This window comes from Sus scrofa, chromosome 10, assembly GCF_000003025.6.
Source record: "Sus scrofa isolate TJ Tabasco breed Duroc chromosome 10, Sscrofa11.1, whole genome shotgun sequence".
Lineage (NCBI taxonomy): Eukaryota > Metazoa > Chordata > Mammalia > Artiodactyla > Suidae > Sus > Sus scrofa.
The window spans coordinates 50,655,238-50,680,421 of record NC_010452.4 but is presented as its reverse complement, the minus strand read 5'-3'; the positions used below and the strand labels follow the sequence as shown (position 1 = coordinate 50,680,421).

The following is a 25,184-nucleotide window of genomic DNA, read 5'->3' as shown; positions in this document are numbered from 1 at the left end:
TGTTTTGTTTCTGGTTGCGCTTGCAGCACGTGCAAGTTCCTGGGCCAGGGACTGAACCCACACCACAGCCATAACCAGAGCCCCAGCAGTGACGACACCGATCCTTAACCCACTGAACCACTGGGGAACTCTGTAATTTTTAAAAGTCAGAACCAATTAAGGCAGTGCTGAGTGGATGGCATTTATATATATAATATACAGACACATATACATATATATACATACATACACACAATATATATTAGAATAAGTTTCGAGCCATGCATTGTTCACCAAAACAATTTTTATTTCCAGTGTTTAATTGGGTATGCACACAGGCATGACACAGGTTTGGATCCATGAAGTCCTCATGCAGAATTATATTCTTCTCCATAAAGAAGCCAGTTCCATCCAGGTCACTATCTACACACCTATGTTACAACATTTATATCAAATCTGGTATCTGAAGAAAAGATACACATATAATATGTTCATTTAAGTTACGTATTTTACAGAAAGATTAAAAATTCAAGTCACACAAAACTCAAAAACTGTATTAAAAGTTTGAATATAAAACTCAGAGATCCACCTGGAATGACTCAAGAATGGAAGTTCTGTATCCACCTGTGTTAAAACTGGTAAATGTAATGAAATTTGTTACCAATAAAACGCATTTGTTGACTCAATGTAAGTTGTCTAATTTTAACAATATGGCACCCTAAAAACCAAATGTATAATTTTATGATGAGGCACTTTTGTTAGTGATGAGACCAAAAGAACAGATTTGCTGCATACTAATTAATGCCAGCTACTTTCTCTGGTAATCTTGGGTGTACACTATGCAGTGAGTTGCAACAAATACCTTGCTCATTTGTATACAACTATCCAATATATTTTTAAATATATATATATATAATATATGTTCTTCTGGCTGTTGTAATGCACTGTAAAGCTATTTCACAGTGCAAAGTGATGAAACCAGCCCAAATGAAGGCTGCATAATAACAATTCTGGTACAAGAAAAATATTTACAGGGTTACTAGATGGTGTAACAGTAGCTTGTATTCGCTAGAGTGGAAGTACCCCCAGTTTAAAGACAGGGATGGCACTGTGCTTTAGTGCCTGGGGTTTCGGACAGTTTATGAGGTTGGGCAGTCGCTGCAGAACCAGCATGGTGGATCGTGTTCTGGAAGCTTTCTCCATTTATTTGGTCAGGTGACTCCGGCGGTGTGGAAAGAAGGGCCCTGTCAGTTGAAGCCAAGGTGCTGGAAGGACCGACTGCGTGGGGCTGAAAGGACAGAGGTGGGTCCGCGGTGGGTATTTCTAACGTGCCAGCGCTCTCGGGCTGCGGGTCCCCTGCGTCGGCCGCACTGGTGCGCGTGCGCTCCCTGGCGAGCCAGTCCGAGATGGACAGGTCCTGGGCTGAGCACTTGGGCTTCAACCGATTCACAGCCGAAAGTTCTCCCTCTCTCTCCCCGCTCTGCTCCTGCGCTTTCCAAAAATTCAAAACACTGATTTCGGCAGCATCTCTGTGCCCTCCTAGTGTGTGTCTCCGTTTGATGTTTTTCCTTTTGGCAGGATCCGCGTTGGGTTTTTGATTCCCTACCCCAAACATGTCATCTGCTGGTGCTTTGGACCTCAGTTTTAACCGATCAGCTATTTTCGTTTTCCAGGTGGGTTCCTGCTTCTCGGGTTCGCTCCTGGTTGGGGCTGTCAGTAAACTCCCTGTCGATTTTCCTTTTTTCATAACATCAAACACTTTGGCGATGGAAGGCGTTTCCTTCTCATTCTTGGCATCTCCCAGGCTCCCGCTGTCAGACTTGAATCGAGCCGACTTCTTCCTGGACAGGGTATCACATTCAATTAGTTTATGGGAACTGAAGAGCTGCCTCCGGCTTTCTAAACTCGGTGTTAAACTGCCCTCCGTACAACTGACTTCACTGCCTTCGGAGTTTCTCCGGCTTGTCTTGGCGGCTTCTTGTAGTTTTCCTCGTAAAAGCCTCTCCGAGGTCAGAGCTGTGGGGAAAACAGGGAAATCGCTCTCGCTGTCTGTCTCCACTGGCCGCCCCTCGCTGACCAGCTCACTCCTCTCGTCGTCGGCTTCGTCCCCCCTACTCTCGGCCACCGACTGCACCTCGGGGCTTAGCCGGCTGGAGTCCAGGTTGGACCAGTAGGGCACGGGTGATGCTGTGGCATCATCGGAGGTGATGGTGATGACAGTGGCCAAGAACTCGCTGGGTTTCGTGTCGGGGCTGGTGGATTTCTTCGTGGGAAACCTTGCCAGGGAAGCCTGGGAGCAAGTGCTAAGCAAAGCACCAGAGTCGGACCCTGTCTCTTCAAAGAAGGAGGACTTTGGTGCCACGAGGGGCTTGGGGCTCTCCCTCAGGACAGCGAGGCGACGGCTTGGAGTGGGCGACTTTGAGCAGGACGGGGCCGAGGGCTCCCCGGCCGGCGCGCTCTCTCTCTGCCCGGCGCCCTGATCCTCTTTCGCGGCGCTGGTGTCCTTCTTGGTGTTAGTTTCTTTGGAAGTGATGAGCCTTTGCTTTCTGCCCACTGTTTCGCTCTCTTTTTTGGACTCTTCTTTAATATCGTTGGGACACTGCTCTGCATTTTCTTTCTTAAAAAATACATTGTCCAGTTCATCTTCTGAGCTGCTGGGCTGGGCTTTCTCTTTTGGCTTTTTCCTCTTGCGACTGGCGGCTGCGAAGATGGAGGATACAAGCAGGTCCCTGCTATACTGATCTTTTCCAGATCCCCAAGAACCCTGTGAAGCAGAGAAAGGAGACTTGGAACACAAGAATATTCCTGAGTTCATTTTCTTGACCTTTTTTCTTTTTTTTCCTTTTAGGGCCAGACCTGTGGCATATGGAAGTTCCAAGGCTACAGGTTGAATGGGAGCTACAGCTGCAGGCCTACACCACAGCCAGAGCAAAGAGATCCGAGGCTCGGAGCAGCATCTGGGACCTATGCCACACGTTGTGGCAATGCCAGATCCCTAACCCATTAAGCGAGGCCAGGGATCGAACCTGCATCCTCATGGATACTAGTCGGATTCTTAACCTGCTAAGCCATAATGGGAACTCCTGAGATCATTTTCTGAAACAGTTTGCCCCCAAATATTTTTTTAACTACTAAAGCTAGATATAACAGAATGTGGTTTTTTTTAGACCTCCTTTTAATTTGTACCTAAGATAACTATTTATCAGCCAAGTCACAGCTCTGGCTTTCAGGGATACATTTTGTGCTGGGTGTCCTCTGCTCTCATTCTTCTTTTTTCTTATTTTTGGTCTTTTTAGGGCCGAACCTGCGGCATATGGAGGTTCCCAGGCTAGGGGTCGAATCAAAGCTGTGGCCACCAGCCTACGCCAGAGGCATAGCAATGCTGGATCCGAGTTGCATCTGCAACCCACACCACAACTCATGGCAATGCTCGATCCTTAACCCACTGAGTGAGGCCAGGGATCGAACCCATAACCTCATGATTCCTAGTACTCTTTTTTTTTTTCATTCTTCACTTCCCTGAATCTATGGAGCGTCCCTGCCTCTGCAATGTTCCGAGGCTCCTGAGGCTCTTTCATCCGGAACACAGGTTTCATGAGTCAACACACCGACATGTGAATATAAGATTCTTATACTGGATATTAACATTATATGACTGACTTCAATTTTCCAGTCACAGATATCCCACAGAAGAGACACTGTCGCAGACATGTGCATCAAGGTAAGGGAACTCTTGGGTTTCCCATTAATTCAGAGCGGCTGGGTCTTCAGAGACTGGCCTTATGTAAATCAGGTTGGTCATGTGTTTGCTGATTTCAAGTAACAGCAAAATCAGAAGTTCACAAAACATAAGGTGAATTAAAGACTTCAAATTCTGGAGTTTCTGCTGTGGCGCAATGGGATTGGCAGTGTCTCCACAGCGCCAGGAAGCAGGTTCAATCCCTGGCCTGGTGCAGTGGATTAAAGGATCTGGCACTGCTACAACTATGGCAGAAGTCATAGCTGTAGCTTAGATTCAAACCCTGGCCCAAGAACTTCCATATTCCATGGGTGTGGCCATAAAACTTAAAAAATATATATATATTTATATATACATCAAGATTTACCAACTGATAAATCTAGGGCAAAAGGTTTGGGTGCTACTGCTCTAGTAGCTTCTCTGTACAATTAAAATTTTTCAAAAGAAAATGGTGTAAAAAGATGGTAAAAATCACAGTATATGTTATGGTGGATGATAGCACATTAAAGTATTGTGTAATATTTCCTGCAAGAAACTAATGTTTAAGACATGTAAAACTCATGTCTCATTTCCAAATCAAACAATGTTTTTTTTTAAACTGTTGTTGGTTGGTTTTGGCAGCGCCCATGACATACAGAATCTCCTAGGCTGGGAAGTGAACTTAAGCCACAGCAGTGACAACACTGGATCCTTAACAGCTAGGCCACCAGGGAACTCCTAGAACAATATTTTAAGAAATTTACTGAAGATTCCAGACAAGATGGCAGAGCGAAAGGACTCGAGGACTCCTCGTCTCATGAAAACAACAAAATTATAACTGCTGAACAACTATCAACAAAATAGACTGGAAACTACCAAAAAAAAAAAAAGACGAAGAAGAAGCCACAAGGAGATGGAAGAAGGGGTGCTTTCACAATATAAGAAATCCTATATCTGCCAGGTAGGCAAACTGGAAAATAACTATATCACAGAGGCTCTTTCATAGGAGTGAGTTCTGAGCCCCATGTCAGGCTCCCCAGCCTGGGGGGGAGCATTGGGAGGAAGAGCCCCTAGAGCATTTGGCGTTGAGGGTCAGTGGGGCTTGAACACAGGAGCTCCACCGGGGGCAACAAAAACTCCGCTCATGGTGGGCGCATGTAGGGGTTCATGGGCAATGGATCCCAGGCAAAGCAGGGATTCCATAAGAATCTGAGTCAGAGCTACCTGTGGGTCTTGGAGGGTCTCCTGGAAAAGCAGGGGGCAGCTGTGCCTCACTTTGAGGGAAGGACATTGGAGGCAGAGGTCCCAGGAAATAATTGTCAGCATGAATTCCCCTGAAGGCAGCCATTCTGGAAAATTCTGGCCCACCCCATGAGGGCTGAGAAGCCCCAGGCCAAACAACAAACAGGGTAGGAACCCAGCACCACCCACCAGGAAACAGGCTGCCTAAAGTCCTCCCAGGCACAGAGTTGCCTCTAATCACACTCAGAGACAAAGCCCCACCCACCAGAGGGACAAGACTCAGCTCCCTATCAGTGGACAGGCACCAGTCCCTTCCATCAGGAAGCCTGCTGCAAGCTCCTGTATCAACTTCACCCACAAAGGGACAGACATGAGAAGCAAGAGAGGCTACAACTCTGTAGCCTGCAAAAAGGAGATCACACAGAAAACCAGACAAAATGAAACAGCAGAAAAACATAAAAAAAAAAAAAAAAAGGAATAAGACAAACTGCCAGAAGTGAAGTGGAGGTAAGCAACCTACATAAAAAAGAGTTTAGAGTGATGATAGTAAGAATGATCCAAGATCTCAGGAAAAAACTAGCAATAAGAACATACATATCAATAATTACCTTAAAGGTAAGTGGACTAAATGCTCCAACCAAAAGACGAAGACTGGCTGAATAGATACAGAAACAAGGCCAGATATGTTTTGTCTATAAGAGATTCACTTCCGTTCTAGGGACATATAGAAACTAAAAGTGAGAGGACAGAAGAAGATATCCTACGCAAATGAAAATCAAAAGCAAGCTGGAGTAGCAATACTCATATTGGACTGAACAGAATTTAAAATAAAGATGGGTACAGGAGAAAAAGGACACTATATAATGATCAAAGGATCAATCCAAGAAAAGACATAACAATTGTAAATATATATGAACCCAACATAGGAGCATCTCAATATATAAGGCAACTGCTGACATAAAAGGAGAAACTGTCAATGGCACAAAAACAGTGGGGGATTTAACACCGCACTTAGAGCAATGGACAGATCAACCAGACAGAAAATCAACGAGGAAACACAGGCCTTAAATGAAGCATTAGACCAGATGGACCTAATAAATATTTATAGAACATTCGATCCGAAAGCAGCAGAATACGCATTCTTCTCAAGCGCACACAGGACATTATCTAGGGTAGATCACATTCTGGGCCACAAGTCAGGCCTCCATAAATTTAAGAAAAGTGAAATGATATCAAGCATCTTCTCTGGCCACAATGTGATAAGACCAGAAGTCAACGACAAGAAAAAAAAAACTGCAAAAAATACAAACACATGAAGACTAAAACAATATGCTACTAAACAACCAAGGGATCACTGAGGAAATCAAACAATACCTAGAGACAAATGAACACAAAAACAATCCAAAACCTATGGAATGCAGCCAAAGGGCAAACAAATTATAGCAAAAAGCTCACCTCAGGAAACAAGAAAAATCTCAAACAAGCTAATCTTACCCCTAACTCAACTAGAGAAAGAACAAACAAAACCCAAAGGTAGTAGAAGGAAAAAATTTACAAAGATCAGGGGAGAAATAAATGAAACAGAGATGAAGAAAACAACAGGAAAAGATCAATGAAACTAAAAGCTGGTATGTTGCAAAAATTGATAACAAAAACAAAATGGCTACACCCTTAGCCAGACTCACCAAGAAAAAGAGGGCTCAAGTCAATAAAATGAGAAATGAAAAAGAAGTTAGAACAGATGTCACAGAAACACAAAGGATCATAAGAAACTACTACAAGCAACTATATGCCAATAAAATGGACAACCTAGAAGAAATGGACAAATTCTTAAAAAGGTACAATCTTCCAAGACTGAACCAGGAAGAAATAGAAAAGATGAAAGGACCAATCGCAAGTATTGAAATTGAAACTGTTTGGAGTTCCCATTGTCTGGCAGTAATGAACCCGACTAATATCCAGGAGGACACAGGTTTGATCCCTGACCGTACTCAGTGGGTTAAGGATCCAATGCTGCCATGAGCTGTGGTGTAGGTCTGAAGACGCAGCTCAGATCCCCACATTGCTGTAGTGTAGGCTGGCAGCTATAGCTCCAATTAGACCCTAGCCTGGGAACTTCCATGTGTTATGAGTGTAGCCCTTTTTAGACCAAAAAAAAAAAAAAAAAAGAAATTGAAACTGTGATTAAAAAACTTGCAACAAACAAAATTCCAGGACCAGATGGCTTCACAGGTGTGTTATGTCAAACATTTAGAGACGAGATATAACATCTATCCTTCCAAAACCATTCTGAAAAAAAAAAAAAAAACGCAGAGGAAGGAACACTCTGAAACTCATTCTGATACCAAAACCAGGAAAAGATACCACAAAAAATAAAGTGACATATCACTGTGCAAAAAATCCTCAACAAAGTAACAGCAAACTAAACCTAACAATACATTAAAAAGATCATACACCATAATCAAGTGGGATTTATTACACAGGTGCAGGGATTCTTCAATATCTGGAAATCAATCACTATGAACCACTACACTAACAAAATAAAGAAGAAAAATGATACAATCATGTCAATAGATGCAGGAAAAGCTTTTGACAAAATCCAAGCTACGATAAAAACCCTCAAAGTGGGCATAACGGGGCCCTACCTCAACATAATAAAGGCCATATATGATAAACCCACAGCTAACATCATTCTAAACAGTAAATAGCTGAAAGAATTTCCCCTAAAATCAAGAACAAAACAAGGATGTCCACTCCCTCGACTTTTATTCACTATAGTTTTGTAAGTCCTAGCCCACGGCAATCAGAGAAAAAGTAAAAGGAACTCAAATTGGAAGAGAAGTTAAATTGTTGCTGTTTGCAAATGACATAACACTAAACATAGAAAATCCTAAAAACACTATCAGAAAAGTCTAGAACTAATCAATGAATTTGGTAACAATGCAGGGTACAAAATTAATACACAGAAACCTCTCAGACTTCTATACACTAACAACAAAACATCAGAAAGAGAAATTAAAGAAATAATCCCATTCACGATTGCATCAAAAAGAATAAAATCTCTAGGAATTCACCTATCTAAACAGACAAGAGATTTACACTCTGAAAACTCTAATCAATGATAACATAAACAGATGGAAAGCTATACCATGCTCTTGGATTGGAAGAATCAGTATTGTCAAAATGACTATACTACCCAAGGCAATCTACAGATCCATTGCAAACTCTGTCAAATTACCAATGGCATTTTTCACAGAATTAGAACAAAAAAATTTGAAATTTGTATCGAAACACAAAGACCCCAAATAGCCAAAGCAATCCTGAGAAAGAAAAATGAACCTGGAGGATTTGGGCTCCCTGACATCAGACTATACTACAAAGCTATGGTCATCAAAACAGTATGGTACTGGCACCAAAAAAACCCAGAAATATAGATTAATGGAACAGGAAAGAAAGCCCAGAAACAAACCCACACACCTATGATCAATTAATCTGTGACAAAAGCGGCAAGAACATACAATAGAGAAAAGAAAGTCTTTTCAATACGTGGTGCTGGGAAAATTGGACAGCTACATGTAAAATAATGAAATGAGAACACTCTAACACCATACACAAAAATAAACTCAAAATGGATTAAAGACCTAAATATAAGACTAGATGATATAAACTTCTCAGAGGAAAACAGAGGCCGAACACTCTCTGGCATAAACCACAGCAATGTCTTTTCAGATCCACTTCCTAGAGTAATGAAAACAGAAACAAAAAAACCCAATAAACAAATGAGACCTAACTGAACTTAAAAGCTTTTGTACAGCAAAGGAAACCATAAACAAAACAGAAAAACCAACCCACAGAATGGGAGAAGATATCTGCAAATGAAGTGACTTACAAGGGATTAATCTCCAAAATATACCAACAAATCGTGCAGCTCAATACCAAAAAGACAATCAACCCAACCAAAAAACAGGCAGAAGATCTAAAGAGACACTTCTCCAAAGAAGACATACAGATGCCCAAAAAAACATAGAAAGAAGCTCAACATTGTTAATTATTAGAGAAATACAAATCAAAACCACCTTATACCACCCAGAATGGATATCATCAAAGTCTACAAACAACAAATGCTGGAAAGTGTGTGGAGAAAAGGGAACCCTCTTACCCTGTTGGTGGGAATATTAATTGGTACAACTACTATGGAAAACAGTATGGAGGTTCCTCGAAAAACTAAAAATAGATCTACCATATGATCCAGCAATCCCACTCCTGGGCTATACCCAGAGAAAACCATAATTCAAATAGATACATGCACCCCAGTGTTGACTGAGAAACTATTTACAATAGCTAAGACTTGGAAGCAATCTAAATGTCCATCGACAGAGGAATGGACAACCTAAATGTCCATCAACAGAGGAATGAATAAAGAAGACGTGGTTCACATATACAATGGAATATTACTCAGCCATAGAAAAGAATGAAATAATGCTGTTTTCAGCAACATGGATGAACCTAGAGATTATCATAGTAAGTGAAGTTAGTCATTCACTGAAAGACAAACATCCTTACATGTGGAATCTAAAAAAGGAGTTCCCCTTGTGGCTCAGTGGTAACAAACCTAACCAGTATCCATGAGGACATGGGTTCGATCTCTGGCCTTGCTCAGTGGGTTAAGGATCTGGCATTGCTGTGAGCTGTGGTGTAGGTTTGCAGCTACAGCTCCAATTCGATCCCTTGCCTGGGAACTTCCATATGCCACAGGTGTGGCTCCCCCAAAAAGAATGAGGAGTAAAAAAGCCTACTTCTTTGTGTTATGCTAAGCTATGCTATGCTGAGATAAGCCCAATATCCCAACTCAGCAGTATTCTTCTATCATATCCTATTTTAAGTATTCATGTTTCCTTTTATAAGACAAGGAACAAGGGTGCATCTACATACAAATTTTATCAGCCATCCAACTATAATGGAAAAAATTAAAAATTAAAAAAAACAACACACAATCAGCCACAAAGCAATCCCCCGCTACAGTATTTTCCAGTTGTACAAAACAATTTACCTTAGATTTTGTTGAGTCACTAGTAGCTGAATCTGTGGGAAGTTAAATTAAACATGGTCAGTATTGGTCAGATTCTTTACTGCTTTCAACAGACAATGCAAAACTTATGGAAAAGACAAGCACAGAACAAAATGTGAAAGCCAAACTCAAAAACAATAGACCACAGTGGATAGTCAGAGCTCACAAAGATGCAAGCTGCACCACAGAAAGCCACCGCCATGAAAGGATGCTGTGAATTGTAGGCAGAATCAGCTCAATGATAGGGATGGCAAAGGAGCCCTGTACTAAACAAAACAGAAACACTAGTGTTTATTCAATTTGCTCAGTATTAAGTCTAGCAATAAAGCAGCTCGAAGACCTTTTGCAGAATTGCACTCTGTACCACATCCTGTATCTGAAACTGATACACAATGTAGAACTTTTTAAGATTGTTGGCTGCCCTCGCTACAAATTGAGACACTCAGAATTGGGTGCATTTAAGTTGGTTTTTGTCAGACTGTCCATCTTCAATTTCAGAAGCATACAATGTATGCAATATGGATGCATTAGGAGAACCTGGCTTCTAGGTCACTTTGGTTTTTATGTGTTAAATGATGATCTGTGTGCTGAGGACCCGAGTTTCACATCTGTGCAGTCAGGGATCCTTTTGTCTAGTTAAATTGCTACCAGTTTTGCAGTTATCTATTTAACATTAAATGCTATTATGGAAATGGAAAAATGGAGAGCATCATTTTACTGTCGGGCAAAAACTCAGATTATACAAGTATAAAGAGGGTAGGAAGGGGCTAGCACGCTTCAGGATCACCCAATTTTGCAATTTTCTCTTTCAACTTTGGGGAAATGGATTTTTCCAAGTTAATGAGCTGAGCCCCATGCCACGCCCCTTTCAACACATGGCTCGATGCTTTATGACTTTAAGAACTGGTAGACCATACCATGCTATTTCTCCTCACGGTCTGCTTCAGAAATAACAAGAAACAGCAGAGAAACTTTTAAGAAAATAGTAGTGATCTGTTTACAATAATCGTAAGAGAAAATGTACACCACAGATCAACTCCGTTGGCATTTACAAGAATCGGGGGTTTCTGCAGACAAGGCAGCTACAGTGTGGACAGCAGTCATCCTTCTTCCTACAGCTCCAGCTGTCCAGCAGGGCCACCACAGAATCCACTAGCGACATTACCGTGTGATAGACTCCTCCCATCTCGCCTGTTCAACACCAGTATAGATTTGCCTGTGTCAGTAAGTGCTGAAAACAACCCTTTAGCGCTACAACAAGAACTAGAGACAAAGGGAGAACACGGTGTAAAACATGCCAGGTTAGTGCAACAGTTTGGCAGGAGAAAAAATTGCAGCGAAAGAGTCTATAAAAACTAATACTTCCCCGAACGTTAGGGTGGCGAGAGAGAAACAGAAGAAAATGTCAGAGAGGTTGACTTTTTTACGGTGACATCGGTAGTGACCAATAATACACTGTATTTATGGGTGGGAAGGGTGCCCGGGAGCATTTCAGATATTGAACTTGCTGCTTTTTCAACTGAACATCCAGCCTCAAGAGCGAGAACTACTCATACAGTCTAGATCACACTTTCTGCCATCACAGCAACCACACACCCAGTAGCGTGTATCTGTTTTACCTTGTGATGACTATTACATGGAAACTGTGAATTTAAAAAAAAAAAAAAAAAAAAAAAGAACAAAACAGTGGTTTGCATGCTCATTTTCCCTCCAATTTCCTTTCTGACAAGCATTACAACTCCATGCACTTCCACAGTCACTGGAAGATAATTCAGATTAATTGGAAAAGGAAGATCACATTTTTCATTAGTGGAAAGGGGAGAAAAAAAAAAAAAGAAAAGGAAAAAAATCATAGTGAATTGTTACTTATGATTTGCTCTTTCATGTTAGAACTTAGCTGTTAACCTAGAGATCAGTTCTACCCAGGCAAGCGTTACCTGATACATCTCCGGGGGGCACTCCTGTCCTTCCAATGTTGGTGAGTAAATGATCTATGTTGGGCACTGGCTGGGAGTCTACTGTGCTTTCCTCCTGCACTGTTGTCTATGGTTAATAAACAAAGATCTCTTCATCATCTCTTCAAAGATATTTTCTTTAAAATTCAAACAACATTTAGTAAAGAGACACATTACTGAGTGGAGGACAACGTGCTTCATTTTTTAATACTGTTTGCATGTCATTAATTACCAAACAAGCATCAGACTTGGAGTTTCATGAGCTCAGAAACGGAGGTGCCATGGACCTGCTTCCGGGGTGCAAAGCAGACGCTAGCGCACAAAGCAGGAAGTTGGCACTGTTGTAGGGTCAGGATCTCGTGTGTCCCAAATGATAGTAACAGAGATGAACACTGACCAACGATACTTACAAGAGGTTCTTCAGCACCTTCTTCTGTGAAAAACCAGTCATGCTAAAATTTAAAATAAAAAAGGTGAAAAAGAGAAAGTAAATAACCCCCTAAAGAGATCTATATTTTGGAAGATAGTATAGGAAAAAAGGTAATTTTCTTAGGGAAAAAAACAAAACAGCAACCAAATTCTGTCCTACCAAGTATCAGTGGCTCATGAAAGAGGATTTTCTCAACAAGATGAAGCCTGGACTTACGTGCTGGATAAGTGTCTCCACGATCTTGTACTGGTCGGGCATGTGAGTGACCATGTGGGTCATGTTATCCTCGGATGTTCTCACCAGAGTCGGGCCGAACACTATGGCAAGGTTTCTTGGTTCCATCTGAAACAAACGATCCATTAGAAAACATAACAACTTTATCTTTTGGCCGTAACTGTGGCATGCGGAGGTTCTGGGACCAGGGGTCAAACCCACACCACTGCAGCGATCCAAACCACAGCAGTGACAATGCTGGAACCTTAGTCCACTGAGCTACCAGGGAATACCCACTTCTCTTAAGAAAGGAGGGTTAAATTCCCCCTGCATGTTCAGCATTTTATTTCTGAAAGGGTTGATGAAAAAGAATTCAGGAGTTCCTGTCGTGGCTCAGAGGAAACGAATCTGACTAGTAACCACAAGGACGCAGTTCTATCCCTGGCCTCACTCAAGTGTATTAAGGATGTGGTGTTGCCATGAGCTGTGGCGTAGGTTGCAGATGCGGCTTGGATCTGGTGTTGCTATGGCTCTGGCATCGGTCGGCAGCTACAGCTCTGATCGACCCCTAGCCTGGGAACCTCTACATGCCATGGGTTCGGCCCTAAAAATACCAAAAAAAAAACCCCAAAACGAAACAAAAAACAAAACAAAAAACCCTCAAAAAACCCCAAAAGGATTCAAAGAATGGCTGACTCAATGTGTTTAAAAAAATAATGCTTCCCCGTAAGGATTTCCATAAACCTATCTATATGTAAATGCTCTTTCTTGTTTTAATGACAACATACAATACTTAATCGGCATTCATTTTTTTCTGGGAACTCTTTGACTGAAAGCAATTGACCTGGTTCAAAACTACATTTACCAGAGCTCGATTAACTGGCAAAAATATCAAAATCAAGGGGAATAAAACTCACCAAAGAAGAGGGAAACCCTCTCCCTTCAAATACTAAGAAAAAGGAGAAAGACACATAAAATTTTCCAAATTTGCCTGAGTAGTACATTAAGAATTCTAGTATGCAAAAACTTAACGTCTGAAAATATTTTTTTTCTGGCCGCACCTGCAGCATGTGGAAGTTGCCAGGAACGGGACTGAACCCTCATCACAGAACTGACCCAAGCCACAGCAGTGACAACGTGATGTCCTTAACTTGCTGAGCCACAAGGGAACTCCGTCTACTCTATTCTCTGTATCTATGTATAGTTTTCGTTTGTTTTTTTTGTTCATTTTGTGTGTGTGTATATTTTATTCCACATGAGTGAAATCATATGACATTTGTCAAAAAGACATTTCTTTAAATCAAAACTTAACATGGAAAAACTAAACACGGAGCATTAGATAATACTGAGAATACGTTTTGGTGTGTATGATAACGGTAATATGGTGGTGTTAAAACCACCCCCCCCCAAAAAGAAAAAAGGTCTTATCTACTTAAACCTAAACAAAGCAAAACAAAAAAAGAAAATGTCTATTATTTTTCACTGTATACCAGTTACTACATTTTTATTGTTGTTTTGTGCAAATATTACCCATCCAAAATATCAATATACAGTAAAAAAATAAAAAGAAAAATTTCTGACTTTTTCATTTTTCTTGCTGGATAAATGTAAAAAACAATGTCTTTAAAAAACAAGAACTGGAAGATCCTGCTGGGGTGCAGTGGGTTAAAGATCTGATGTTGCAACTGTGGTGTAGGTTGCAGCTGTGGTTCAGATTCAATCCCTGACCTGGGAATGTCCATATGCCATGGGTTAGGTCGTATGAAATATAAAACAAACAAACAAGAACAAAAGGATGGATATTTTGGGGATCTCCTGCTTTTAAGGGTACTCTCTAGAGGGACTTATCACCAATATGATGTGTTTTAGAGCTGTGCTGTAATTATGACCTATTTTTGACTATTTGGCAGGTCACGGTGCAGCATGGCTTTTCAACTAAAGCCAGTGATAGTACATTGCCTCAATAATCAGTTTACATACCTTATTTTTTTCTGAATTTTCTGCCACTGTCTTCAGATGAGCCGAAAGAAACTTGAGTGTCTCATAATGATGTTCAGGCAAATCGTGAATCTGAAACATATTATTTTCATGATGGATTTAAATGCTGAACTTTTGTTGTACCTCCAACAATATAAAATAATACCTACTAGTCTTTTCAATGTTTTCAGACGATCTAGAGGATCTTCCTTACGATTGGCTTCAATGAAGTCGGCATATTTATCTGACAACAGTAACAACAAAAAAACACGTTCATCTTAAATTGTTTAGGTGAGCTGTAATCTAGTTTTAAGGTTCAAATTCTAACCACAATTAAAAAAAAAAAAAAAAAAAGTAGGGACGATCCCAAATAGCCTTTGAAATTTTTTCTCTAAAACTGCTAGTTTATAATGAATCTCTGTCTTATCAAATAAAGGAAATTACCTAAAACATAAGTTCTCTGAGGGTACTTCCTATCCTTACACAGTGTGTCCACTCTGTCCCCTGACTGCAACATCTACTACAGAGTCTCATATAAGGTCAAATAGTTGGCTTGGCTGAAATAATGTTTTTCTACTAATTGTACCACATTATATTTGAAATATATTGAAATATACTGAGAACAATAATAACTTTTTTTTTTTTTTTGCTTTTTAGGGCCACACCCGTGGCATATGGAAGTTCCCAGGCTAGGAGTCGAATCAGAGCTATACCACAGCCACAGAAACGCAATACCTGAGCTATATCTGTGACCTATACCACAGCTCACAGCAACGCCAGATCCTTAACCCACTGAGCAAGGCCAGGAATCGAACCTGCATCCTCAAGGATCCTAGTTGGGTTCGTTACCACTGAGCCACGATGGGAACTCCAATAACATTTTTAACTTGGCTATCAACATGAATGAACACGTTAAATACATAATTTTACTGAACTTAATTTTTTATAAATTCTATTTTTTATTGAACTGTATCAGGAGGGAAGAAAACCCCAAATGACAAAAGCAGTCCATAATTGAAGCTCTCTTGTGGCGAAGAAGGTTAAGCATCTGGTAGTGTCATTGCATCACTGGAGCGGCCCAGGTCACTGCCGTAGCACAGGTTCGATCCCTGGCCCAGGAACTTCCACATGCTAAGAACTAAACAAAATCTATTTCCTTTGACAAAAATGTTTTCTCTTGGTTCAATTTATGTTCTATCGTTTCCTAAATAAATGTAATATTAAACTGTTCCATCTGGCATCTCTGGTGGAAGATTAACTCACCATTTGTGAAGAGAGGTTCAGGGAGTTTTCTGAAGAAGGATTTCAGTAAACTGCTTATGACATTCAAATCTCGCCATTTCTACATATGCAAAATAAAAAATGCAGTATTTTTGTAGGCAGTACCACCAAAGGAAAAAACAAAAAAACAGACTAATTACTCAAACAGAAGCAAACTTACGTCATCCTGGATATCGATATCGGCCATTCCCTTGTTGAGTTCCTCTTGCATGCTGGAGATGGCTGCATTATTTCCAGGAACTCTGTAAATACCTGTATACTCAAGACCTCTTTCTTCAACTAATTTGCAACATATGTCAACTATTAATGGAATATACTGCAAAACAAGAAATAAAGGTTTCACTTAATAGACCATGAATGTTTATCTTCAGTTATTAGATGTACATCATAGCTATAGGGTCCTTTTCAGCCAAAAGGAAACAGAACATAAACTGCTGTTAAGTGATGGAGAGAAAATGAAGTCTAGAGACACTGCAGAATGGGAAATAGATAAAACCAGGAAGAGATATTTGAGTCGGTGGAAAGAACAAATAGACCAAGACCAAAAGAAGAGGATCTATTGAGAGGTGAGAGTCGAAAGAGGAAAAAGGGCAGAAAAGGAGAATGTGGAAATAGTGCAGTTGGATAAAAGAAGGGGAAGGAGGAAGAACATCCATCCGCTCAGGATATGAATCCTAGCACGGGTGTTTTACACACACACACACACAATTTACATTTCTGACACTTTCTTAATCAGGTCCCTGTTCCCAACTTTCTTTAAAGATGCTAAAAGCAGAAACACATGATTTGAAAATGAATTCTTACCAATCATTTCAGATACATTCCTAGAGGCTGAATAATTAGTCTATTTCAGAGTCAATACATTATTAGAAAAAGGCATTATAGATACAAATTACTCATTATCAATGAAATTTCTGACCTTACAGGTCAAAATGGTTAGAGAAACTAAAGTCTGCTAAGAAGAAGTAAACACTCGGCAGAGCAACAGACCCGCCTGGTGATCTGCAAAGCTATGTGCTCAGTCCTGCTACGATTACGGCTTCAGGAAGCCCGGCCAGCCGGTGTCTCCTACCCGGTTAGTATGAGCTGGTGGGCAGTCATCCAGTCTGACGCCGAACGTTCCTGTAGCAGTCGGCTTTTTTTCAAATGTCTTCCTCATAATACTTGGAATGCCTTTTCTCCATGTGCCTTTGTCTTTGGGGGGACTGGTGTCGTCTTTTGATCATTATTCAAAAGAAAATGACATAAGAAAAGAAGACGGAAACAAGCTTGTTTTAGATCATGACTTTAAAGATCCTTTATCAATATTTATATAAATCAGAGTCCTATAAATAATGTAGCCTTTATTTATCAAACATACGCCATTCTCTTTTTCCTAACATAGTATTCCTTTGAACCTTCCATATCATTTAGTAGGAATCAATAAATGCTCCTTTACTCTTTGATGATCTGTACCATGATTTTATTTTCTTTTTCTTTCTTTTTATGGCCACACCTACAGCATATGGACGTTCCCAGGCTAGGGGCTGAGTCGGAGCTGCAGCTGCCAATCTATGTCATTTACAGCAGCATGAGATCTGAGCCACACTGCAACCTATACTGCAGCTTGTGGCACCACTGGATCCTTAACCCACTGCGTGAGGCCAGGGATTGAACCCGCATCCTCATAGACACTATGTGGGGTTTTTAACCTGCTGACCACAGCAGGAACTCCCCATGTTTTTCTTTAAATGTCAAGAGAATTACAAGGTCTTTTGTGGCACAGGATCCAGTGCTGTCACAGCAGCTTGGGTCTGCTGTGGCACAGGTTTCATCCTTGGTTGGGAACTTCCACAGGCCATGGGCATAGCCAAAAGGAGAAAGAAAAAAAAAGAATCAAAGAATCAGTGTGACATCTTTATAGTGAGATTTTAGCAAAAGGAAACATAATGGTTTTTTTTTAAATTACTCAATGAATTTTATTACATTTATAGTTGTACAACGATCATCACAACCCAATTTTATAGAATTTCTGTCCCAAACCGCCAGCACATCCCCCACCCCCCAATCTGTCTCATTTGGAAACCATAAGTTTTTCAAAGTCTGTGAGTCAGTATCTGTTCTGCGAAGTTCATTGTGTCCTTTTTTTATTTTATTTTATTTTATTTATTTTTTTGTCTTTTTGTCTTTTCCAGGGCCACACCCACAGCATATGGAGGTTCCCAGACTAGGGGTCTAACTGGAGCTGTAGCCACCGGCCTACACCAGAGACACAGCAACTGGGGGTCCAAGGCGCATCTGCGACCTACACCATAGCTCACGGCAACGCCGGATCCTTGGCCCACTGAGCAAGGCCAGGGATGGAACCCACCATCTCATGGTTCCTAGTCAGATTCATTAACCACTGAGCCACAACGGGAACTCTCTTTTATTTTATTTTGGGGTTTTTTTTTTGTTTTTGTTTTTTTCTTTTTTAGGACCGCATCCATGGCATATGGAGGTTCCAGGCTAGGGGTTGAATTGGAGCTACAGCTGCCAGCCTACACCATAGCCACAGCAATGCCAGATCAGAGCTGTGTCTTAGACCTACACCACAGCTCACGGCAAAGCTGGATCCTGAACCCACTGAGCGAGGCCAAGGATCAGACCCACAACCTCACGGTTCCTAGTCAGATTCATTTCCACTGTGCCACAACGGGAACTCCGTGTTCTTTTTTAAGATCCCACATGTAAGTGATAGCATATGATGTTGGTGTCTCACTGTCTGACTGACTTCACTTAGCATGATAATTTCTAGGTCCATCCATGTTGCTGCACTTCCCTTTTAATGGCTGAGTACTATTCCACTGTGTGTATGTACCACATTGTCTTTATCTACTCCTCTGTTGTGGACATTTAGGTTCGGAAACATAATGGTTTTATTTCAAAATGAAAGCACTTGGATCCTCTGAATTTATTAAACTGCTACCTTTTTTGGTCTGTTTTGGCTTTCCTATGTCACGCGGAAGTTCCTGGACCAGGGACTGATCCCTGGCCACAGCTGTGACAACACCAGGTCCTTAACCCACTGAGCCACAAGGGAACTCCCCAAATAGCTATTTTTAGATGTAGACCCATGTGTTGTATTTTCCTTCAATTGGTCTTTATTACAAGATCCAGTGTCTTGTAAGGGCAAGGCCCCGCAGCCTAGACCAGGCCCACATCCTGAGCTGCAGTCTGCAGTAAAGGCACAGCAACACATGCGAAGGCCTCTACAACCCAACTTTAAAGCCTCGATTGATCTATGAACACAGACATCCATCAGTACCTTTACTGAGAAGCTTCCTTTCTGACTCTTCCTTGGGAGAGTGTGGACTTTGAGTCCGAGGCTCTGCTTTGGCACCAAGCAGAGTCTGTCGGATGCTGAGACTCTGGCGAGGGGTCTTTGGCAACTGCTCTGCTTTGCTGCTGAAAAAAAGGCACATTTTTGCACCAAGTACATATTTCCCATTCCCACCACCTTGCAGGCCTCGGGGCAGGGGACTCTTACCTCATCAGACTGTTATACTCTTTTATTCTTCGACTGATCAGATCCCTGTTCGTAACTCCGGTGTCCTACAGAAGAAGCACAAAGTAAAATTAGAAAGTCAATTCTAAACCCAAATAGGGATTCTACTTTGGGGGAGGGGGCACTCTATATTGTACGACTACTTGTTTAATATTATGGAGTTGTTTTAAAACCTCTGTTCAAACCCTGGGCCAACAACACCACAGGAACAAATGTTCCAAGGCCCCCCTGCTTCCAAAAGTTTTCTGTTTCTTTTCTGTAACCCTGCAATACCTAGACTAGTACCAGCCAGTAGCCCGTGTTCCAACTTACTGAACTGATCTGTCATTTCAAATAAGTGACTGGGAAGCAGAAAGCCAGTTTTTTTTTGTCACTAATACCAGAAAGAATGATCAGTGTTTCAAAATAATACAGGTGGATAAAAAAATACTGCCAAACTTTTTGATTAATTTGCAGAGCAGTGAGATTGAGGATCAATTAGTATCAAAGTGGCAGATTATCAGAAAAGAAAAGCTCAAAACTGGTTTTTTTTTTTAACCTCAACAGGTTAACTTTGATAACATGCTAAATGGAAAACTCAGAGCTGACATTAAAGGGATGGCTTCTTATCCCTATTGATTCCAATTACACATTGACATCTGCCCTCAATTTTTTTCTCCTTGTCTCACTTTGAGCATAATGAACACTATAATTTATAAAGAATAGAGGCTTTGGAGTTGAACAATCTCAAATTCAAATCAATTCTTCTCCTTTACCCACTGAAAGAGTATATCGTTAAGATCTAGAATAATCGCCTGGGTTTAAATCCCAGCCCTGGCACTTCGGAGCTATGTGACCTTGGGGAAATTACTTAACCTCTCTGTTCCAATTTCTGATTGGAAATTTGGTGGTGATGATTAAAGACACATTCATACAGTTGCTGATATTAACTGATGTAAAATGCTCATGAGAGTGCCTGCCCTATGGTATATGCTCAGTGCATTCTTTATCTATAAAACTGGGTGAAAATCCTTGTGTCTTGAAATTAGATAATAACGATGATGCTACATGGCTGACATTAAGTCAGTGTTTATGATCTGCCAGGCACTAGGCTGCATTCTTTGCAAGCATTACCTCATTCGGTCCTTAAACAGCCCTGTGTTTCAAAGATGAAGTCATCTACTGCCTAAGAGGACGCTTGGCACATGGAGGGTGATTATTAAACAGGAACCTCTTTGAACTGTGACTTGAAGCTGAAATCTACACCCAAGTTCTTATTCTATTTACTTTGCTTAAATCCAGGTCTGATGTCTCTTTATAGCAGTGGTTGCAGGACAAAGGTTGTATTGATATGGGCCTGGTATTCATTTTTAATGACAAGGCAGAGTATAAATTAGTGGAGGAAAAAAAGCACAGGCGTTTTTCCCCATGGCTCAAGTTTTCATAATTCGAATTGGATATAATGGAAATGACTGAATTGAAGAATATGATTTGCATAACTTCATAATTAATGTAGGTGTCCCTGGGTAAAGGGAAAGCAGGAGAAAAAAAATCTTGTGTTCTTTTTTGTCAAAACGATGGGTACAAAAAGGGAGAACAATGTCTAAAAAACCTTGTGAATGATATGAAAAAAGGTACCTTTGAACAAAAGCTAGATCCAGTCACTGCTGGGTTTGTTCTGTAAAGTTTATACTTACATAGTCTTTTTTTTTTTTTTTTTTTGGTCTTTTAGGGCTGTGCCTGTGGCATATGGAAGTTGCCAGGCTAGGGGCCTAATATAGCTACAGCTGCCAGCCTACACCACAGCCACAGCCACGCCAGATCCAAGCCTCATCTGCGACTTACCCTGCAGCTCAGGGCAACTCCAGATCCTTAACCCACTGAGCCAGGCCAGGGATCTAACCTACGTCCTCGTGATTTGTTTCCACTGAGCCACCACAGAAACTCCCTATAGTTTATACTCTTAAAAAGAAATCTTTGGAGTTCTTGTTCTGGCTCAGCAGGTTAAGAACCCAATGTCTCTGTGAGGACGCAGGTTTGATTCCTGGCCTCTCCCAGTGGGTTAAGGATCCAGGGATGCTGCTGTGGCTGTGGGCTTAGCTGCAGCTCTGATTTGCCCCCTAGCCTGAAAATGTCCATATGCCACAGGTGGGGCTATGAAAATTAAACCAAAACCCAAAAACTTTACTCCTGAAATCCCCGCTATAAAAATGTCTTGATGGTGAGTTAGAAACTCAAGGCCCTAAACATCACTCCTTATTGAAAAGAAAAACTGGCTTACAACATCATTTCTGAGAATGCAAGTTTCCTTAGACACCAATCACTGTATTACGAAGCTGTACTGTATTCCTGCCTGCATAATTCCTTAACAAAAATCATTATCAGTATCAGCATCTCTGCGTTTACACACAGTGATCTGTTTTGAGAGTCACTTTCACTGTAACTTAAGCCCCACAACAATCCTGTTTTTGCACTAGAGAAATAGACCTGGAGTTACTTAGTCATAAAGGTAATGACCAGGACTCAGAACCCAGGTCTCTTTTGGTCTGTTTAGGAAAGACGGATTGTGGTGAAAATTGTTACCGTAAAAGTGATAACTTAGTTCTAGCAGTCTTTCTGATTTCCCTAAGGTATTCTAGAAATAGCTACGTCTATAGGAAAGCGTGGTTTAGGTGCTCATTTTTGCAGGTAAGTGCAAAGGAGAAACAGCCTCGTGGATGTTCTGTGTAACATCTGCTTCAGCCTTCAAAATGGAATGAGTTTGAGAAATTCAGAAAGTATATCTATATAATCTTGATGTTCTTTTATAATAATTTGTAGTCCAAAAGGCTGCATTTTTAAACAGGTTACTATTAATGCACTGGCCCATGCAGCAAAAAGATACTTGACTAGCTCACAAACTGGTAAATACCCTTTTCATGAAATTTCTCACTACTGTAACAGCATTTTATCAAATTGAAGAATATCTGCATATGATTGCCCATTATCTGAAACTGAAATAGTATTGTGGTTCTGTATATTACATTAAAAAATTAAAAATACGGAAACCTTTCTTTGTGTATAAACGTTTGAATTGATAAAACAAAGTAATGGAAGAATTGATAAAAAAAATGTGAATAATCTACTTTTCTAGCTCAATAATGGGCATTTCCCAGTAAGTGAAAATTACATCAAATAGGTACATGCGCGTTTCCCTTTTGATCAACTTTTCTTTTTTTTTGAAATGGCCACACCCAGGGCATATGGATGTTCTCAGGGCAGGGACTGAATTCGAGCCAGCGCTGTGATCTACACCACAGCTGCAGCAACACCGGATCCTTTAACCCCCCACCTCTGCAAATGGCCAAGCCACTGTGGTCAGATCCTTAAACCACTGCACCACAGCAGAAACTCCTTCATCAACTATTTTCGAGTGAAAATGGCCCATTACAATTCTTCTGTAACAGAGCATCAGGTTCTTTTCGTCTTTACAATCATGATGTGAAAGTGCCGGGTGTGTCGACAGTGTTTTGGACACCTGCCTCCTCGTTCAAGGTGCTGCTCTCCTGGATGGTCTTGATCCAGGCTAGCATGTCGTCCCGGTCTTCAGCCTGAAACAGACACTCGCAGTCGGACGTGGTGAGTCGGAACACATTTTTCCTCTTGGTCTCGCTGTAAGAGATGTCTATCAAGCAAGCATTAACACTGATGGGCTGCTCCTCTTCGGAGGGAGCCGTCTGCTCCCGTTTCTCTTTGTACAGGTACAGCGAATGGCCCCGCAGTACAACATACATCTGCTTCCATGGCCGAATACTCCCACCGACGCGCTGGAAAACACGAGACGGGGTCAGGGTGCTTGGTACTTGGTGGTGGGACAGACTCAGGAGGCCACACGGCTAACAGGCATAAACGTGTGCCCTAGGCTGCAGGTGCTGCTCTCATCAACATGTATTTGTTAAGGGAGGAAAAAAAAATTGTGGAGCATAAACCAAATTGGACAACGTATTCCTATCAAAATCCAGGCTCGTGAAATCTCAACTTTAATTGAGTTGGGAAAACGGAAGGAACAACGTGACAAGGATACAGCAAGTGGGGCAAAACATCCAAAAAAATGCTAAGGGACTAGGAAACAGGGAAAAGGTCAGTCAGAATATCTGTTACGTGAAAGCAAGGCTTAAGACAAGTCTTCGGTCACGCAAATCAAAGTGGAGCATGAGGCGACCCCCAGACAAGATGTGCAAGTCATGAGCTTCGTTAACAAAACTGATCAACTATACACGGTCAAGCAACAACATACACATCCAAGGAAAGTTCTCCTGAGAAATTCAATACTCTTTTATTTTGCTTTTTAAGGCCACACTTGCGGCATATGGAGGTTCCCAGGCTAGGTGTTGAATCAGAACTACAGCTGCTGGCCTACACCACAGCCACAGCCATGCCAGATCCGAGCCGCATCTGCGACCCACACCACAGCTCATGGCACCACCGGATCCTTAACCCACTGAGTTGAGGCCAGGGATTGAACCCGCAACCTCATGGATCCCAGCAGGGTTCACTGACCGCTGAGCTAAGAAGGGAACTCTGAAAAATTTAATATTCTTTTGACGTATTTATGAGTTGTCTTACAAATAAACTGCCCAAATACCGTAGGAAATTTCCTGGCAAAGTTTTATTATATTGTTACCTATTTAATGAAGAATGTTGATATTGTGGCATTCGTTTATGTAACTCAGTATTTATAAAATAAAGGGAAACCACATTATAAAGGCAACTTAAAAGAATAAACTGAGAATGTTCAATAAAAAATTTTCAAGTATTACCATGGAGAAATGCCACTCTCTAAAGGACTAGTCTGTGATGATTTATGGTTAATAAACTATTTAATAAGAAAAGCAGAGTTCCTTCTTAAATACTTTGATGTCTCTTCTGCATTGCATATCCCATAGGTAATCGATACAAAGGATGAAAAAGTATAAAGTTAAATCACTAATTTTTTAAAATTAAATTTCCTTTATGTAGAAAAAAGATACTTATAAATGATGTTTTTCCTCTTTTTTCCCCTTTTTGGCTACACCCACAGCATATGGAAAATCACAGGCCAGGGAATGAATCCAAGCCACAGCTGCAACCTCTGCCACATCTGTGGCAGTGCAGGATCCTTAACCCACTGTGCCGGGCCAGAGATCAAACCCGAGCCGCCACAGAGACAACTCAATATCCTTAACCCACTGAGCCACAGTGAGAACTCCTTGTTTTCCACTCTTCTCTGGATATTTTGCTGTTTTATGTATACAGACTTAATGCTTTATTTTTTAGGGCCTGCATTTCGTACGCTCACAGCCACTGGGAACAATGCACTACCTTGCCCTTATCGGTGACAAGTGGCCTGAAATGAAGCCACCCTTCCTTGGCAGCATCACTGAAAACCTCTGAGGAAGAATCTTTTCTGGATCCAGAGTCTTCTGATGACTTTTGGCTGTCCATGATCTATAGAAAAGACCGAAGAAAACATAGCAAAACGTCAGCTTTGTCCTTGACAAGTGTTCACATGTTGAAATTGCTTTGCTGAAAAAAGTCTTTTACTTTATCTTCCAAAGGAAGGGCTATTTGTGAAAAATCCTAACTTTACCACCTAACTTTATCAATTACATTAGAAAAATTTCTGGTGTTTAAACAAGGGGCGGGGGGGATTACTGAGCACCACCATTTTTTTTTTTTCCTTTTCTGGTCACCTAGTGGAATACGGACTTCCTGGGCCAGAGATCAAATGTGAGCCGCAGTTGTGACCTATGCCATGGCTGCAACAACACCAAATTCTTTCCCCATTATGCCAGGCT

At 41.1% G+C, this 25,184-nt stretch overlaps 1 protein-coding gene across 1 annotated transcript in view; it reads right to left on the bottom strand.

The window, feature by feature from the left end:
- Positions 266-25,184, bottom strand: part of ARHGAP21 (Rho GTPase activating protein 21) — a 138,575-nt gene continuing 113,656 nt past the window's right edge. Inside the window, 14 exon segments of the mRNA XM_021064916.1 lie at positions 266-2,743; positions 9,990-10,021; positions 11,945-12,050; positions 12,373-12,414; positions 12,609-12,734; positions 14,586-14,675; positions 14,753-14,826; positions 15,846-15,924; positions 16,024-16,179; positions 16,936-17,078; positions 19,150-19,286; positions 19,372-19,436; positions 22,890-23,174; positions 24,709-24,834. Coding sequence (XP_020920575.1) covers positions 1,070-2,743; positions 9,990-10,021; positions 11,945-12,050; positions 12,373-12,414; positions 12,609-12,734; positions 14,586-14,675; positions 14,753-14,826; positions 15,846-15,924; positions 16,024-16,179; positions 16,936-17,078; positions 19,150-19,286; positions 19,372-19,436; positions 22,890-23,174; positions 24,709-24,834 — 3,135 coding nt within the window. The 3' untranslated portion in view covers positions 266-1,069.